We start from the raw sequence: 20,284 nt of genomic DNA on the forward strand, positions 1-20,284 counted from the left end.
GAACAAAGAGTGGGATGTTGCTGGGGGATGTATTGGAGCTGCTGGAACTTTCCTTTTTGTGAAAAGGTGTAGCTTGTGACAGTAGGGGGCTGATTCAGGGATTATTAGAGCCCATGGAGAGACAGTGTAGGGGTTTATGTACAGCAGAGGTGAGCTGGTACAGAGCAAAGGTGAACAAGGTCTTGAATCAATCAGCACATGTTTGACAGCAGGGAAGAGTCGAGAAAATGCAGGATGTGAATGGAGTGGGTTTGTATAGGAGGTTATAAGTAGGGGAGCTGACTGTGCCAGTTAAACGGAGCAGACCTCAGTGGGTTGCACATGCCCAGTTTGATTTGATAGACCTCACCTCATTTTGCTTCTCATCGACCGCCTGTTGCCTCTGCCTGGCTGCTCCTTTGCCGCTCTGGAACCATGCATCCACAGCGTCCTCTTCCCCAGGCCATGCCTTCCTCCTCCCTGGGACAGCACCTGCGGGACATGGCCATGGGATTGGGACGAGGCAAGAACTTCCTGGGAGGAAACTTTGCCTATGGGTTCATACAATCTATCAAGGAGTGCCTGTATTTCCTCCTCTGCTGCTGGTGCATCAAAGAGATCCTGGACTGACGGACTGAGACAGTAGATCAAGTGGTCAAACATTGATTTTTCCTGTTTCTCTGTTGGCTCCTGTAGTGTAATTTCAACCAGCTTTTATTTCATCAGAAATGCAGTGGTTATCAGTGGAGCTGACAAAGCACTGGCAAGTATGGGCCTTGTTTATCTGACAACAAACTACTACTATTGAATCACATTAAAACTATAGGTAATAAGAGCACCATAGCAAGGCAGTGTAGGTGAATGTGTTTATGAATGGGGTATTCACACATAAACACACTTTAATTTTTTTGTTTCTATTTTACAGTGTCTAGGATATTCCTCTCCAGGGAATCTTGCTCACTTCCAGATACTACATACGTCCACTGTCAAACTGAATTCAGTCCTGCTGGTCTGAAATCCTGAGGGAAATGGCCCCCAAGATCCATGTTCATTGTAGGACAAAGTGATGTGATGATAAATAAAGGATCTCATAAATAGAACTTTATTACGTTTATGCCTATTCTTTTCTTTGTTTATGAAATTGTGCGTAAGAGCTTTTATGTGGCTTCATGCTGTCTTTTACTCTGGTCTAATTTTAATAACTTACGAAGCCTATTGAATAGAAATATTGGATGAATTTTACAAGATGTCTGGATTTAGTGCAATATATTGTTACCAAAAGTATCAGCATTAACTTGGAATGAGCCGAAGTCAATGGGAGTCCATCTTACACTTAGACAAAACACCAGCCGTATGTTCAACAAATGGGTTACCACCTGCGCGTGCCAATCATATAGGAAGCTTTTTCCCAGTGAAGTGGACCAACACTAGATTCTTATTGGTCAAGATGGAAGAAAGGGGCGGGGTCAAATCTAGAGCTGACTCTGATTGGACGAAAACTGTGACAATCACCCAAGTTGAGGAGACACTCTTTGAGTCTTCAAGTTGGATGAAAGAGTGGAGAGAGAAGTGTCTGCTGTTAGTGACAGACTGTGGGCTCTGAAGAAAAGCCAGCGACGCATTTAGGTAAGTGTGACCTAGATTAAAAGGTAAAGCTAAGTTTTATTCTGAAGTAACGATATATGTTGTGTTTTGACACGCGTTGTTTGCCTCACTTTTTCCTGTTTGTTACTCGATAGACAAGTGCAACGGGAAAAAACAAAAAGTAAAAATGTAGTTTTCCCGCAACGTATGTTAACAGTGTGATGTTCGTAGCCACATTTAAGTACCTCATTTAATATTTTATAGTCTTAAAACCAACTTTTAACGCAACTTAAGTTGTGTTTTGTTTCTATCTAATCTCGCTTTAATACATTTCCTGTCAACACTGACTTTCTTTATTTACACCTTGTATTCCTGCTTTATTTGACTGTACTTTACTGTAGTTTTGTTCTGTGTGATGGAGCCCCATGTTTATTGCTGCCCATGATGCTTTTACTGACATCGTAACATTGTGTCCTAATGGGCTGCTCTGTACTTTATTCTCTTGACCTTTTTTGGTAATTTTTCCCTGCTGACACTAAGATAAGACTGAGCCTTTCTGCTTTAACTGTAAGATTGTAGTTTCTCACTGAAGAAAACACACACATGCTCCACATTAGTAAATGCATCTCTAGATAATACATAAAAAAATGAATTCATGTAAGATCATGCCTGAGATCAGACACAGGAAGTAAAGTCCCATTTGTAAATATTTACAATTAGGTTGTAATGTCACTGAGCCACCCTGAGATACCACTGGATGTTTTCTTTTGTTTTTCTGTGGTAATAGCCACTGGCTGTTTTGTGCATTTAAAGAAAATCCTTTAAATCTGTCCTTAGAAAACATGGCTGGCACTGTTGTGTTCCCCATGGCCATCTTCTGTATGCTCCCTCTTGCTCTGTCTCTAGTCAATCTCATGGTGGCTATATTTAGCTGGTATCTATTTAAGCCATTCCACTATATGCTCCACAATGCTCCTTGGGCTCTAGGCTAGATTCAGTAGACTTCTCCTGGGAGGCACTCGATTAGAAGACCTAAATTGCAGAGCAGGGAGAGAATTGAATTTGGGGAGTGAAGTGTGTCATTAGCCAGACAATGTGGTGGTAAAGTAGGGAGGTAGTTTTTTTTCTATTCACTGAAGAAAAGCAGACGGCACATTATAAATAATCATCTGTGTTATGTCACCCTCCCAGTGCTTTGAAGGAAAGGCTTTTATAGCACTGTAACAGCTGATATTCATATCTGACCAAGTGGAACCGTGAAAGTGAAATGTCAATGTTTCAGCCTGAGTAGTCTAAGTCTGAAAGGGTTTTTGGTTTGCTGGAGGAATTAGCAGAGAACATATGTGTCGCAAAATGTTGTTTCTACTGTAAAATCTGCAGTTTTTAATTAATGCCAGTACTTTTTTTGGAGATGTTTGTTTTGCAGCTGATCCATTCTGCAGCCTGTATCTCTAGAATAGTGCTGGCCTTAGTTACCCACATTTCTGCCAAAACATTTCCCAGCCAGTCAAAAGCCAGGGTGAGCAAAAGGCCCACGACACACACAAACTGCTAATGAAGAACAGAATGAATTGGACTTCCTGCACACACAAACACACGGTAATGTTTTAGCACCACGGTACAGTACTTCCTTTATTGGTATAATGGGTGAGGCTGAAGAGTAAAGGCATGTATTCAAATCCTGTGCATGTGTACACAGAGGATGTAAATTTCTTCAGTGTCAGCGCACACACACACACCACCCGGTGAAGTGTACACAGTGTCAGATGCATAAGAAATACACCTGTACTTATTTAAGAGTAGTAGCTGTTACTTTGTTAACATCATTATTGTAGTGACAAATGTGTTTTTCCTACTTTGTAGTTAAGATCTAGGATTTCCTTTTTAGGGGATTACAAAGCAGGCAATAGTGGTAAAGGTGAGAAGAGAATTTTTAGTTTTCATTTGATGCAATTATGTTTTCACACAAGTTGTTTATATTCCAGTATTTTCCTACTTCCATCAACCACCCGTATTATTTTATTTATTTATTGTTTATTTAACACAGACAGTACACAGCATGTATTATGAACCAGAAAGAGTTAAAAGCTGATTTCCATCTGTAGTCCCTGGACAGAAGTCAGGTGATAAGGAAGTTATCATGACATCACAACTGAATATGAAAACCTTGCATGTTAAGATGAATGTATCATGATAAAAAACTTGCAAAACATCATAACATAATACAACAATGACTGTCCCAGCACCAGCAACATGAAGCAATACCAATATTATACGGCTGATGGCCACCTTAACCTACATGGCATCTATTCATGTTATGTTCTTGTCTTGCAGGAGACAGGCAAAGCCTCTAGGGGGCCATGTCTGGAGGCAGCGGTACCAACAACAGCTGGACCATTCTCACATCTGAGGTAGCACCGCTGCATTAAGAACAGCAGAATATGTGGAGTCGTTTTGCGTGACCTCAATGAAAGTGCATTATTTTTAAAAACGAAAACTCCATGTCCTCATTTAATTTCTTTTGGGTCACCTGAATATGAAGTAGGTTTCTGTAATAAGCCTGTCTTTGTTTGGTCTTTTGTCATATTTTAACTAGCAATCAGAGAGACAAACTGCCCTTAGAAAGTAAAAAAAAACAAACAAACCATACACACACACACACACACACACCCACACACCCCCTTACCGATGATTCAGTGAAACACTGACAGTAGCTGCTCTGGACATTTAAAATTGTCATAAACAACCAAATGACCAACTAGTCATTGTCATTAGTTGGAATAAACCTGCATGGGTCCACCTACACTGCCTGTGGGTTTACATTCATTCATTGTGTTTTTTTTGTTTTTTTTAACAGGAGACAGTTGCTGAAACCCTGAGGCCTGTGGCAGGGGGAACAGAGCACCATGAAGGAAGCCATACATCTGCAGCAGGTGTTTTACACTCTGCATTTTAGAAGCAATAGATTATTCATAGCCCATGAAGCACATTTTTTAGGTTACAACCCTCTTTTCTAAATTACTTTAGCCTTGTTTTTTGCTTGTTTTCAAACTTATCAAGTAAATCTGGAAATTAAACAATATTCGGCGCAAATTATTCTGATCCATTTAAGCAGCTAAGAATTTAAGTATTTAATTTTTCTCTAATAGCTCACCATTTTGTGTGTGTGTATGTGTGTGTTTACAGAGGGTGCTGTGCCTTCAGAGGGGCTCCCTGCAGAGGACCACCTGGTAAGAAAGCCATTTCAATCGTGTTCTATCATGTAATAGAATTATTTGTTTCACAGCTTGGCGGAATTTGTAGTTGGTTCTGATTGGCCAATGAAGACATTCTGCTGTCTCATTTTCTAAATATAGGATAATATGGGTGAAGACTAATTTCTGAAATGCCAGAGGATGAATGTTTAAACAACTTATACCATAGCCAAATGCTATACTTGATCATGATTTTCTAGAGGGTGTACTTTTTGTTTTATTTTTAGTAGTTTTTTTTTGTTTTCAGGCATCTACTCAGTTCTGGTACATTCACCGTCTCTCTCTCTAACTTAGGACTCATACTTAACAGATGAATCATTTTAGCTTTTATCAAACTATGAATTATTGACCTCTTCAGTGTTTGCCAGTGCTAATATTTGGTTCTATTTGTTGTATTAAAATAACTTTGAAACACAAGTGAATGTCCAACTACAACTGTATACAACCATACCTAGTTTTGAGCATATTCCAGATTTGGTATTTACATTGTACACAGAAATCTGATTATTCATACCCTGTGCACATAAAAATTAGTACCCTGGTCAGTGTTTGTTGTGTGCTATTTATAACACAAGGTGTACATTTAATCCAAAATGTCTGTAACTGTTGCCCTTAAATTAGTGGTTATACAAAATGTGGCCAGTTTTCTTATAACAGGGTTAGTTCTTTTAAAGGCCAAAATCCCATTGTATTTGTCTCATCTATCTTAGTACCAATAAAAATCAGAGTGACAGGAAATATAAATCTGTCTTTCACTTTAACCTCTGTCAAGGTGTGACTACAGGATGTTTTTTACATCGGTGGCCTTGTTTGTGTTCCTTCATTTGGCTGCACAGGATATCAGCAGTGGTCAGAAACAGGGATAAGATATCATATACTGTACTTTGCAAAAGTAGTACACCTTTGGCTCTGTTGTTTGTGTAGAGATGTAATGGGCCCACATTTATTGCATACATTTGCATGGACATACTTTTATTTCTCAGTTTCTTTATAAAGATGCAACAAAAAATACTGCAAGTGCGAAGACACACACACACAAACAAAAATTAGAACTAAACAAAAACAAAAGTCAGTATTTAGTGTGACCTTTATTTGCATTCAGTACATCTTCAAGCAACTTAGGTCAGCTGTCGTACACCAAGCTTCCATGGAGTTCTTCTTAAGACTTTTTTCATTCTTTTCTTCATCCATCCAATCCCACAGAGCCCCTATAATGCTCTTATTTTTAATTCTGTTAACATATTTCTTATATATTCTGCTTGTGCATACTTTATATAGAAACAGAGATTGGAAATACACAACACCAAACCCCAGGGTGGCCTAAGGCTTTCGCACAGTACTGTAAAAGTAACAATATACTGAGTTCTTTCAAAGATCTCCAGCTTCAGTAATTAAGTATCTCAAATCTAAGTTTCGTGTTTATCCAGGGTTCTAAAATCAGAATATGATGTTGATTTGTGCAAACACAAAACCATCATACTTAAGAATTTTGCTTATCTCATTGTTAAATCCAGCTATTGGAGGAAAAAACAACCGAGCCAAGTGGAGACAAAGACGTCCACAAAGTCGCGGCCTCCTCCATTCCTGACATCCCTGTTCCCACATCATTGGAAGTCATGAGCAGCTGTGTCCCCGACAGTGGAAGCCGATCAGACAAACCACCTGAAGCCACAGCACAGACCAACGCTGATCCTGACTCATTCTCTGATTCCTACACCCACATAAGCCCCTCTCCTGATGAGAGCCCAGCATCACCACTGAGCACTGAGACTCTGGGGGGGCTGGAGTCAATACAAGAAGAAGAACGGCTCACACAGGAAGGAACGCAGCATCCAGTGGATGGGGAGGAGTTGCAACAAGAAGAGGATGAGTCGGAGCTATCTCAGGGCATGACCGACTTAGGGAAAGTGGCAGGTACGAAAACAAGACTCAGTGGAATATAAGATCTTGGTTATCGTGTATTTCTCTCCTTTGACAATAAGCATTAAAGTGTTGTGTGCAATACTGTTTATTAGAAGTAAAAGTCCTTCTTTAAGGAGTTTATTCTTCCTTTGCACAGACATTGTGATATATCATATGCCTTAGAATTACTTTATCATGATACCAATATCTTATCATGATTTGCACTCTGTGATTCCCACCTCTAATGTAAATATATTGGTTACTGGACCTAAAGGTGCAGTTGTGGGTAGTTTTTTGGCATCAATTGTCCAAAATTCCATAATTACTGTTTAGATCATTGCAATTTAGGTGATCTGAGATGAAACAAGAATTTCTACACACTTTTGGGTTTTCAGACTGTAGAAAATGTACACTTTTTATAATCACAGATGTTTTCCAGCAGGTGGAGGGGGAGGGGTTAAATACGCAGCTGAGAGTTGTAATTAGTGAATGCTGATAAGATTCAGTCAGACATGACTCAGTGAGAAGCTTCGCGAAGTGTCTTTTTTTTTCTCACAGTGGCATGAAACCATTATATTTAATATGTATATTAAGTGTCTTGATTTGAACCAAGAGGAAAGAGATACAGAAGGAAAGTGTGTTATGTATTCAGCTCCTGCAGATTTAAATCATATCCAGGTAAAAGTGTCATTTTAGTAGTGTTTTCCCCACTTGACATATTCTATCCATGGCAATAATAATTACATGGTTTTCTTGTGTCTTGTCTGTATTTTTCGGGGGGAACTAAGCAGTACTGTATGTACTATTTGTGTTTGAAGTGTACTGTGTGGACCAGCTGGTAATGGACAGTATCTGGGCCAGGAGGTTGTCTGGAGAGCCTGTGGTTGGTATAAAGAGGGGAGCATGATGTGACAGAAAACTTTTGCTTGCATGACACCCTGCTGAAGTAAATTGGCTTCAGAGGGACTGGGACCTCTATAAAGTTTTTTTGCAGTGTGGGGTTTTTGGTCTGCAGCTCTTTGTCATGCTACAGCATTAAAAATGACTCCTCTTTTTGCTCTGTTGTGCATTTCTTTCATCCAGCCTTTGTTTAACAACTATAGTTCAGCGAAAGTAAGTTTGTTAAAGCGTCATGAGGACTTTCGCTGCATTTTCACAATAAAATGAGATGCAGGTAATCTTATAGTGCTAGTTTAAGATACTTAAAGCACAAGAGTCAAGGATTTGCAAATTTTACATTATGTGATTTGTTTAGTACTTATTACTGCAGTTTTTAAAAGTAAGGAGTGTCAGGAAAATGAACCACCATGCAATGCACAGCAGAGTCAATAAAGCAAGTCTTGTCTCCCATGAGGAGTTTTGCCTCATACCGCAGCTGGTTACAGCATCATACGAAGCTGCTGTGTATATCACTGCTATATAATATCAGCTGTATTCGTGCAAGAGCGAATGTTTGCCCAGTAAAGGGCAAGGCTTTGTTTCAAATTTATAAATGGGTCATAAAGTAAAACATACTAATGGATAACTGCAGAATAAATGATCTGTTGTTTTCACCATTTATGCCTTGGAGCGTACACATAAAATAGATTAAAGCTGTAAATTGCAAAGCACTGTACCTGTTAAAATGTACTTTTACAGCTTTTCATACTGTTCTTCTGTGCCTCTCCAGACTCCCCAGTGGATTCAGAAGCGGGGGAGGAGAGGCTTGAGACGAAGGGAGAGGAGGGAGAGGAGGTGAGGAGGCGAAGGCCTCTTCTTGCAGCTCTGGAGCGGATCGGAAGGACAGAGGAGGAAGAGGATGAAGAGGAAGAATTTCAAGTGCCACAGAGGGAGGAGGACAGCGGGTTATCACTGAACAAATGCATCCTGGGTGCTGTTATTCTATTAGGCCTCGGCACCATTTTTTTCTCAGGTAAGTATAATTATTTGAGCTGTGGGGAAAGTGAACACCTGTTTTGTTTGGATTGTTGTTTTGTTTATGTCATGGTACATTTATTTTAATTTTATGACTGCTAAAGTGAGGTTAGATTGAGGGAGTGATGAATTATTAGTAGTGTTCAACATAAAGGGTGGTCTGAGACTGAGGTGTATTATACCTGCAGGTGTCTTCATGGACCTGGATGATGGTAGGTTTGTGTTTCTGCACATGTTTTAGTCTGTATGTGACTACTTTCTTGCCCACAGCATGTTTTCTGTTTGTGAATGTGCATGCAGAAAACACTGACTTCCATATGACACTTGTGGTTTAAAAGCCCTGCCTGCTTTTATGTGAGAGAGTGATTTATACACTTGTGTCGTGGAGCTTTGCACTTGTAAAATGAAAACCTTGTACCACATGATCACAATATCACAAACAAACCCATTTCCGGGAAAGTTGGGGCAGTTTCTTAAATGAAATAAAAACAAAAGTTTCTGATTTGTTAATTTGTGAAAGTCAATACTAACACCTGCAGTATGCACACAACAGGTGATACGGAGACTAAATAAGACTGAAAGATTAGTAAAATACATACATGTAACAATGTTCAACAACAGATTGCACAATTATCAGGATATCTGGTAACAGATAAAGAGATCATGGTTCATTTTAAATGGAGCATCAACCAAACACTTAGTGCTTACAAGGGATGGGACATGGAAGGAATGTCAGTCAGATCAAAAGGACTATTTGTCAATGCAAAATGGAGGTCTTTCGCCATCTACACTACAAGGAGTCCAGGGACATGTCATCTGTATAAAAGCCAAGGGTGGAAACCACTGTTGAATGTGCATGACCTTTGACCCCCAGGTGGCACTGCTTTTAAAAAATCAAGCCACCATGAATGTATGAATGTAGGCACCCTGGTTTCAAGAGGACTTTGGAAAACCATTGTCCCTTTAATGCTGTTTCACCTAGAAATACAATCTGAAATTATTATATGAAGAGGTGTAAACAGGTGTCAGGAAAGAAGACCGTCCAGGTACAAAAACAGCTTCTGTGATGGTCTGTGTATGTGTGAAGGTACCATCGACATGAAGGCATATGTTAGAGTTCAAGTTGACATTTATGCCTTGAAGGTCTGAAGTTATTCCAGCAGGCCAGTGTCAGGTCTGATTCTGGACCAGTTCACATAGTGTGGCTTCATATCTACAAACTGCTAGTGCTAGACTGTTTCATCTGCAGTCCACATCTGTCTGCTGCTGAAAATGTACAAACATTACAAATCAGACAATGGCCATCATAGATTGGTTAGTCTAAAAATGGGCAACAATCAATACCTCCAGTTCTTACATAATTTAATAGAAAGGCAATGTATGTCAATGTGGTAAACATACATTGTAACCACTTTTTGGAGTATCAGGTATCAAAATCTAAATTTGTTTGCATTTATCATGTAAGTTGGCCAGTAAAATATTGACTAACAAAAACATTGACTTTTTTGTCTATCATAAAGGCTCAAACAAATTAATATTTCAGGTTTTTATTGCACTTCAGAAAATGCCCCATTTATCTCTGGAAATCAGGTTTGTTTATCATTTGTGTATACAAAACCGATATGTCTTTTCTAGTTTAACACCTCATTCACTTTCAGGTCACATAAGTGTAAGGTCTTAGCACAAACAAGGTGAAACTTAATCCTAACTCGGAGATACAGGGTTTTCAACCAGCCAATATTTGGTTTATAAACTGCCATCAATTTTTAATGGGAAATAAATGGTGTAAATACCTAAAATTCACCCAGCTGAATAGTTCACATTGTGTTCTCAAATCCTTCATTGTTGTATGGTTCAGTTGTTTTACAGTCAGTGCTGTTGCTTTTATTGTTTTTGTTTTTTTGTGTTTTTTTTGTCTGAGTATAATCCAACAAATTAAGCTTTGCATAACAATTTGCAGAAAGTGACTATGGTGCAAGAGGGCTGAAGGATTCAGAGGCACCAGGAAAACAGGTCAGCCTGATTTTTCTCCTGTCTAATCTACTCTTCATAGATTAGTCTTTTTTTATGCCACAGTACAATACATTGCACCACCTAAATATTTAGCATGGTAGGTTCTGTAGGAGTCCACCACCAGCACACACAGCAGTACTGTCTTCATTCTCTGCTTCTCTGGGTTTTGTTCTTTTCCTTCTCATCAGCACCCAGACTTTTTCAGTTGTCTGAAAACAATAATTCTGAGAACTCATTTGAACTGCTGCCATTTTGTTCTTTGCTATGTGCAACTTTTGACAGGACTGGCTTAATCCAGACGTTCCTCCGCCTGCAGCAGATGCTGACAATACAGAGCTTCTAAACAAGTTAGCCGAAGGGAACCAGCACATCACTGAGCTACAAGCCCAGCTTCAGGTGTGACTCCATTCTGTCTCTCACCTTATCTCTCTCCTCTGTGTGTGTGCTTTATACGTATACATGTGAATATGTGCACAAGGGTGTCACTAAGTGTGCAATATTCTCACAGGACCTTTTTCCTGCTTTTTTTTTTTTACAGGCACAAAAAGAAGAGCTAAAAGTAGCCAAGGGACAGGCAGCAGAGGGAGCAAAGGAGCGACTGCAGTGGGAAGAGGTGGAGAAGGAAAACAGTAGGTTGAAGAAAATGATGGCATCTCTCCCTGTCCTTCAGAAAGAGAACGAGAGGATGAAGAGAGAGCTGGAGTCTGTCCCGGCCCTACAGAAAGAACTAGAAAGACTGACGTCCACTGTGACTGAATTAAAACTCTCCTCAGGTACAAAGGGAGAGCTAGAGAGGGGATATAGAGGAGATTTAGAAAGAAGATTTAGAATGAGATGGTTATCAGTGTTTTAGTGGAAGTGCAGTATTGCTTTTTCATCTATTCCGTAATTTGAATTTATTGCTTCTTCTTCCACTCTTTGCAGTTGTAGTAACTACTTGTTTTTCTTTCAGCAGCTGAAGCGCCTGTAAAGGCTGCTACATCTCCCTCTAGTGGCCAGATAGAACATAGCAGGCACAGCACAGCTGACCCTGCAGAAAAGCAGGCCAGGAAACCATGGAATGAGCAAAAGGAAGGGAAGAAGAAGGATTGGAAGAAGGATAAATATGACATGGGTGAGAAGAAAGAGTGGAGAGAGGGAGAAAATCTGAATGGAAAGGAGAGACAAAGGCACGCAAAGATGGAAGTAAAGCGGAGGGCAAAGAGAAGGAATGGAAAAAGGGAAAAACCGAGCAAGGAAGGTTTGACAAGGAGAAGGAAGGTAAGCAGAAGAAGCACAGTGAAGAGCCAAAACAATGGAAAGGAAAGGAAAAAGAATGGAAGAAAGATAAGGCTAGCAGAGGTGATGAAGGAAAGCCTTGGAAGGACAGGGAAGGGAAGAACGAGAGGATGGAGAAGAGTGAAAAAGACTGGAAAAAGTCAAAGCATGACAAATTAAATGAGGGTAAGGAATGGAGGGATAAAGAGCAGAGGAAAGAGTGGAAATCAGGAAAGGACCATGGAGAGTGGCAGAAGAGCAAAGACGAGTGGAGGGGAGAGAAGGAGTGGAAGAAAGCAAAAGATGGTTTCAAGGACAGTGGCAAAGAGAAATATGAGAAAAAAGATCAGAAGGAGAAAGGAGAGAAAAAAGAATGGAAGAAAGATGGTGACTGGAAGAGTAAGAATGGCAAAGATAACAGCAAAGAATGGAAAGGACAGGGTGAAAGGAAACATGAAAGCAAAAATCATGACAAGGAATGGAAGGAAAAGGATGAGAGGAGGCAGTGGAGCAGTGAGAGTAAAACTGGGAAAGATGAGAAGGAATGGAAAAGGAAAGATGAGAGGAAACAGAGGGGAAACGACAAACGGCTTGGTGAGGAAGGATGGAAAGAGAAAAAGCACAATGCAGAATGGAAAAAAGACAAATCAAGCTTCCGGAAACACACAGAGGAGCTCAAAAACAGTGGGGATCATGACCATCATGACCACGATGAAGAGCATCTGTGGGGGGAGAGGAAACCCCCTCACAGCCACCGTCGACCCTCCCCAAACCAGCCCGAGTACTGGGTCCATAAGAGGGACCGCCTCCAGCACAGCACCAGACCCCAGCAGACTTGCGCTTCCACGGAGGCCTGCGCCCAGGCTGACAGGGTCCGACTGGTCCACTTAACTGAGTTCCAGACCACCCTCCAAACCTACCTCTCCAAAGCAGAGGAGGCGGGGGTCGACTCCTCCACAACAGACGAGCTCAGAAGGCTGGCCGCAGAGTTTTTCAAAGATGGACTCTTTGTTCACGACCAGATGAGCTTTCAAGATTATGTTGAAGATATAGGAGACATTCTGGAAGACATGGTGGAGGAGAATGAGAATGAGGAAGAAGAGGATAGCGCTATTGAGGATGAAATGGAGGGCTTTGAATTAGAGGTGATGCAGAAGTTTTCAGTGCCAGGAGCTGGAGAGGAAGAGAAAATCAAAGGAGAGTGGAGGAAGGAGAGTGTACGAGGACGAGGCTGAATTGAAGGCATTGATAGATCTGTCACAAGAGGCTCAGCTGAGTCACGACAGATGAGAGGTTATTCGAAGAGAACACCTTATATCGGACCACAAATGCTTACAAACCCACATTCATCATCCTGCCACCCTTTGAACAGGCTGGCCGATCTTATTTTACCTCTTCCTGCTGCCCCAGTGATTTAACTTCTCATTTAATTTGACAGTTTTTCATGTTTTTGTATTGCATCTATACACCAAGGCATAGATCTTACACTGTTATAGAGACATCGCAAGCATTTACGTCAGGCCCTGCTTCTTGGGAAAGACTTCAATGATATGATAGTGAGACTCTGGAGACATTGGTGAAGCTTGAAGCACTTTATGTGCTCTTTCACTTATGTCTAATCCACAGAAAACCTCAAACATCACATGTGGCTTTTTTATGTTCGGCTAAACACCTGCAGCTAATGTTGAACATCCACTGGTGTGAAAGCCATTTCTTCTCCCATTTCTCCTTATGCACCCAGATGATTAAACCTCCCAGAGTTGGATGTTCCTCTGCTTTGCACTCACCCTCCAGACTAGATACTGTCCAGTCTTATGCACATCCCTCTTAATCTGTAAACACCTCTGTGCACTGATGACTACACCTTTTCCCTGTTTAGGCCTGTACATATTTCATCTTAATGTGTTATTTGCTTTCACCTGGCTGTTAATGTCAGAATATCTTGAAATCAACAACCAGTTTTTATAAAGCGTGCTGAAAAACGTTTGGCTGAGTCAGTATGTGTTGATTTTCTTCAGAATGTTTGTACATATTACATAAACTCATTGGTTAAAGGACAATGCTAATATGTGGAAATGTATTTAACTTATTTTATAGGCATTGAAAATGTATAATATAGATTTAAAAAAAAGAAATTGGTGGGTTAATAAAATATTGACATGTTGAGCATGTTATGTTTCTTTCTGGGTACAGAATGTTTGTTGTGCACTAAAATGTCCTTAATCATTTAATTTTGAATGTTTGATTAGATAAGTCACTACACTGTCAACATATACTGCTTTAAAAAGTGCATGTTTTCTAAGTTCTTTGTTGAAGTAAAATAATTGTACTTCTTCAGGGCCTACAGCCAAATAGAGATTGAATTTCAGAAAGCGTCATGCAGAACCACATACTGTGCATGCGTTAGGCAACACAGACTCTTATTTGTTTGTTAGGATGTTCCTAAGAGTGCTGTACTTAATAAATCTGGTCAACGTCTTGATGAAAAACCTTGTATTTTGTCCTCTTTTCACTGTCATTGGCATCAGTGTTTTTAGGCAATGATAGGCAATACTGAAACCTTTGACAACTTATTTCTTATAAGCCAACACTGGTGTTACAAGTATAGATACAGATGAACTTTATTCATCTTCAGAAATTCACTTTTTTCATCAGCTCAAGAAAAACAAAACCTAATCAAAAACAGAATTAACAAGTGGTGCCAGGCCCAACAAACCCCGCCCATCTTACATATTTTGCCCACTGTAAGTAAAAGAAAAGATTTTTTTTTTTTTAAATCATAAAAAATTTTAACTTTGACCTACCCTTCCCAAAATGTAAAGCCATTATTCTGGGTCACTGGTAATCTATAAACCCAATTTGGTATGAATTGAACCAATAGTTTTGCTGCCAAAGAGTTAACAATCAAGCAAACAAACCAAACCAAAAACTATAGGATAATAAACAGTGATCATCAGACTGAGGTGTTTTAAAGTCCATGTTACTCACCATGTACTTTTCAGGTTTGTTAGAATGGGTTGAAGATGATGCTCTGGAGTTTTCAGTCCAGTTATTGCATATTATTGAATGGACATAATGACTACACTATTTATCTGTTCACTGACATTAACAATCTGCTGTTGAACTCCTGTTATTTCATGCATCACAGTGGGTGGAGCAGCTACAGCCTAAAGGTAGACAAGAAAGGAGATGAGCTAGATCATAATGACTTCATGTCTTTGCATCAATGTGTGTCTCTGTTGTCAGTCAGGAAGTGTGATTAACACTGAAAACATTACTGTTGAAGGTTTTATGTGTGTGTCACTGAAGATAGGATTTCAGATAAATACAAGTGGTTGCTGTGTGTGGGACAAATTGGTTCAAAGCCAGTCATAGTTAGGTGTGGTACTGCATTACAACATACAAATAAAGCACACATAAAAATGATCCTGCTGCTCTTGAAAAGAAAAGTTTGCAGTTCCCAGCGTCTCTGAAGGTCCAAAATCAGCCTATTAAAGTCTGAAAGGAGATTGTGTAAATCGGTCAGTGACACTGGTTTATGAAGATATGATTTTAAAGACCTTTGTGTTTTCCCACACACTCTTTTTTTTCCCTAAGGCTGTATGCCGGATGAACGGTACAACAAGGTAATTGAGAGATTCTGATGTATGAATTGTGCTTTGAAATGTGAATCAACAAATCCTTAGACGCAAATACACCAACAGCTGAACATTAATCATGACACAACTAGTAGCTTTACCCTGTGGAGATCTGTGGTACTTCAGTCTAGTTTCTCAGTGATGGCAGGAGGATGTGAAGGAGGAGAACTTTAGCCTGCAGTTTCAGGTGTATGGGGATATAGATATGTGTGTTTGTGTGTGTGTCATACAGCTGAGATGAGAAAACTGTTGGTGTGCAGGGATGTTTGGATGATGAAGCCACTGTGCTTGTTAGCGCTAACTGCCTCCCTAATATGCCTGTTGTGCACATCCTGTCAGAGCTTTGGTTTAAATAATATGACTTTTCTGAGGTGAAACCCAAGTGCCTCGTTTTCAAAAGTTTTGCAGCACAGACTGCATCATTAGACCTGATTTACTGCTTTGTTTTTGCCCTCTACAGCACTTTGCCCATCTTTTCATACTCACTCGTGACACAAGGAAAAAATGTGAAGCTATTGTCCGTGTGTGGGTATGAGCCAAGCCAAACGATAAGCTGAGTGAGTCCACAATGGCATATATTTAACCCTTTTTAAAATCAGTGTAAGTGGGGCCAGCTGAGCCTGGAGGTCACACATCTGTCAGAACAGACATGCTATGGATCATTAGAAGGCTTAGATCCTCCATATTATTTAGTATTTCTATGGAAATCATGAGCAATTCATCATAAAGTCAAGACATGTGTTGAGGATTATTCATGTTCCCTTTGTCCAGGGGGAGTCCATTATGATTCAAGGTCCATACAGAGAAAATGTCCTCATGTACAGGTCTGCTGCATCATCATGTTTGAGTTGCATTTTAATTTAGTAATACATTAATCCTTTCATGCATGACTCATGAGAACTTAAGTCAAGGTTTTTTTCCTGAGTGTTTTTATTCCTCTTTAGACATAAAAAAAAACTATGCAAATTTTTTTGCATTGTTGCAAATTGTTTGCAAATTAACCTGATTTTCATGGAGTTACAAAAATATCCACACATCTGGACACCATGAGTTTAACTTCTGAAGCAAAGAAATATGTATTTGACAAACCAGTATCAGAAAATGCTAAACTGTGTGAAAAGTATGACATAAAAACATTTTTTAATGCTGCTAATCTGATGTTTTCTTACATTTTAACATACTCCAATACTAGTTGTCATTCACTTTATGGAGTTAAAATGAAAAAAAAAAACAAAAAACAACTTTTTGTTTAAAAAAGAAAAACAGTGTAAATTGTCTGCTAGCTTAAACCCAGGATGCACTGGTTGGTGACTCATGTAGACTTGGCTGGCAAATATCCCAAGATGCACTCGAATGCAACAGTAGTTTTTGTGATAACTTTATCACCCTGCCCCCTGAAGGGGAGGCAAGGGGGATGGTTTTTGGTTTGGTTTGTTTCTTTGTTTGTTTTTTAACACTCTAGCGACAAAACTATTGGTTGAATTCCTACCACATTGAGTTTATAGACTGCCAGTGACCCAGAATAGATGTGGTTAAATTTTAGGATAAGTAGGTCAAAGTTCACATTTTTAATGAATTTTTAAAATCTTTTGTCTTCTCCCATTTACTAATAATGGGCAAAATTTCAAATGTCTATAAAAACATACATTTTGTTTCAATTTACTCTAAACTTGGTACATATATAGAGCCAGTTGATATGCTGACATCAGCACATGCATAGACATGATGACATCAGCTGGATCAATGCCAAAATAAGCTACAATGCATGCGAGGGGTGGGGTTTGTTGTGTCTGGCACCACTTGTTAAAAAATGTGTTACTGAGTAGATGAACGTCACCAGGTGATGTGACACATTGTTGGAACATACACTAGAGGCAGAAAAACAAGAAATACATCTTTATTCTCATGATATGGGATTCAAAAAGAATTCTTCACCCAGTTTTGAACTATAGGCCTGTACAAAATGTATCAAAAACAAATATAAATGGCATGTAAGTAGTTGTACAAATGTACTGAAATCAAATTGACTGATATATCATGGTGATTGTGGGAATATGTTAGGGAGCCAATGGCATAACCCAGTGGTTTCCAACCTTTTTTTGGCTTGTGATCCCATTTTAACATTACAAATTTCTGGCAACCCCAGACATTCAAAGTGGAGAATTTTTTTTTGCTAAAATTAACTTGTTTTTGATCATGTAATAGTTTGCTATACTATGTTGCAAATAAACGTTAATTTTAGATGACATTTAGGCTATATAATGTATATTATTATGGACGGAGGCAGAAAAGCCAGGTGTAGATTACTGCACAAAGTGAGAGTTTTGTTTTCCTTGGTCAGGATATGTACAGTCAGTCCAGCTTGGATTTACAAGGCTGACAATTAATACTGAACAAACAAGAACTCAAACTATATGGAAGCGCGCTTCCATAAAACTACAAGCACATGGTCACATGATTGGGTCAATCAACATATGCCCTCTCAGATATAATATCCTGCATTTTATTTGAACTTGATTTTTATTAGGAGAAGTGTGTAGTGTTTTAATTATAATGAAATATATATTGAATCATTAAAACAGATTTTTTATTTGTAATTTTTTTTCAGTTACTAGAAATTTCAGGCGACCCCATTTGAATTCCAGTCTGTTCTCTGGGTCTGTTCTTACCAAGACTGGACTCAGCGAACTTGATGATGAGAAAAACTGAATAACTAAAATCATTATAAACACATATAAATCACATTACAAACTACCCTGTTCCTATATCATAGCTGAAATTACTCATTCTCTCAACGCGTTTTTTTGTTATTCAACCTTTTTCTCTCCTTAACCTGTCTTTGACTCTTTTTGCTTTACATCAACCACATTAATAATAGCTTTTCAAAGCAAAACATCCATCCTCTACAGGAAATAACAAAATAGAAGAACAAAGTGAGACACCAATGCAGAGCATCAGGAGGCATTTACATATATAATGTCATCCACATGATCAGAGAATTAAATTTAGTAAAATACATGATTTACATTGAAAAATGCCAAATGTAGGGGATAATATTAGAATAAATGATGATAAGTCACTCAGGAGAGGTTAAATATTGAGCAAAAATCTCATGTTCCATCAAAAAACAGCAACTACAAGCTGGAAATGGTAGGTTTTGACACATGTCCTTTTATGAGCTGTTTTGTTTTGTGGGGTTTCAGTCATTTAACAAAACTTCTCTCCTTATCTTATCTTATCTTATCTTATCTTATCTTATCTTATCTTATCTTATCTTATCTTATCTTATCTTATCTTATCTTATCTTATCTTATCCACATCTGCGTGTGAAGTCAGTGACTCAAATGAGAAAAGCTATACAATGATTCACTGCCATTACAACATTATTCGATATTAGTTCAACTCTGGACTGTTTTTTTTTTTTTTTTTAGATCACTGCAGGTTGCAATTATCAGTTTGTAAGAAAGTACAGGGTGGGTGAAAAGTAACTAGGCATTAAAAATTGGTAATAAAATCCCTATTCCTATTACAAATTTATTGAAACAAATGATACATGTTCTTTATTACATGGGAAAATGAAAGTAAACCTTCATATTTCAAAGTAACCACTGGTGGTGTCAACCAGTTTCCTCAAACGACCAGGGATGGAATGAATAACCTTCTGAAGGACATCATCTGGGATACCACTGAGGACCTCCTGAATCTGTGAATAAGAAATAAGACAATAGGAAAATAAGAAATCCCCATTAGTGTTGTCTGTTTAAAAAATGTTTTCAACATGACTTTAGCGATACTAAAAATTCTATAAGTAATTTCTAATGCCTAGTTACTTTTCACCCGCCTTGTAGATGTTTTATGTATTAAAAACATAGGCTATAAAAACAGCATACAGCCTTGTGTCCTCACCTGCCCTTTGAAATGATATTTCACACCATTTCTACTACTTTCAGCTGTTCCCTTCAGGGGTCTCCACAGCAAATCATCTGCTTCCATCTGACCCTGTCCCTTTCATCTCTGTCTTTGACACCAACCACCTGCTTATCCTCCTTCAACACATCCATAAATCTCCTCTTTCTTCATCCTCCTCATCCTTCAACCAATATGTTTACTATCCCTCCTCTGCACTCATCTGAACCATCTCAGTCTGGCCTCTCTCACTTTGTCCCCAAAATGTCCATCCTCAGCCATCCTTCTGATGTGCTCCTTCCTAATCCTGTCCATCCTTGTCACTCCCCCCAAAAATTCAACATCTTCAGCTGTGCCTCCTGTCTTTTCATCAGTGCAGCTGTCATTAAACTGTACAACATCACTGGTCACCTTCCTTTAATGATTGCAGATATTTACCACTTACAAAAACAAGAAAAAAGAAGTGGTTCCAGGCACAACAAACCCCGCCCTTGCAAATATTTTAGCTTATTTTGACATTGATCCTGCTGATGTCATCATGTATATGCGTGTGGTGATGTCAGCATATCAATTCCCTCTATATATGGGCCAAGGTGGAAGGAAATTGAAACAAAGTTGATGTTTTTATAGACATGTGAAATTCTGCCCGTTATAAGTAAATGAGAGACGAAAAATATTTTAAGAATTCATAAAAATTTTTTAACTTTCATATAATTTTTCCAAAATGTAACCACATCTGTTCTGGGTCACTGGAAATCTATAAACTCAATGTGGTATGAATTAAACCAATAGTTTTGCTACCACAGACATTTACAATTTCACCCATTATAAGTAAAT

At 38.9% G+C, this 20,284-nt stretch overlaps 2 protein-coding genes across 2 annotated transcripts; both read left to right on the top strand.

Annotated features, from left to right (window-relative positions):
* The first annotated feature begins 138 nt into the window (after positions 1-138).
* Positions 139-794, top strand: lenep (lens epithelial protein). Its single transcript, XM_030157002.1, has one exon. It carries the CDS (start codon positions 415-417, stop codon positions 607-609), a length of 195 nt encoding a protein of 64 aa, XP_030012862.1. The 5' UTR covers positions 139-414; the 3' UTR covers positions 610-794.
* Positions 795-1,501: 707 nt separating this feature from the next.
* On the top strand, positions 1,502-14,392 carry pbxip1b (pre-B-cell leukemia homeobox interacting protein 1b). Its single transcript, XM_030157395.1, is given in 12 exon segments — positions 1,502-1,605; positions 3,898-3,974; positions 4,421-4,496; positions 4,750-4,793; positions 6,332-6,731; positions 8,389-8,631; positions 8,822-8,845; positions 10,594-10,646; positions 10,929-11,042; positions 11,185-11,419; positions 11,599-11,810; positions 11,813-14,392. Coding segments are annotated over 11 exon segments (2,778 nt in total). The 5' UTR covers positions 1,502-1,605; positions 3,898-3,923; the 3' UTR covers positions 13,139-14,392.
* The last annotated feature ends 5,892 nt before the right edge of the window (positions 14,393-20,284 follow it).

The sequence above is a fragment of the Sphaeramia orbicularis genome, chromosome 16, assembly GCF_902148855.1.
Source record: "Sphaeramia orbicularis chromosome 16, fSphaOr1.1, whole genome shotgun sequence".
Lineage (NCBI taxonomy): Eukaryota > Metazoa > Chordata > Actinopteri > Kurtiformes > Apogonidae > Sphaeramia > Sphaeramia orbicularis.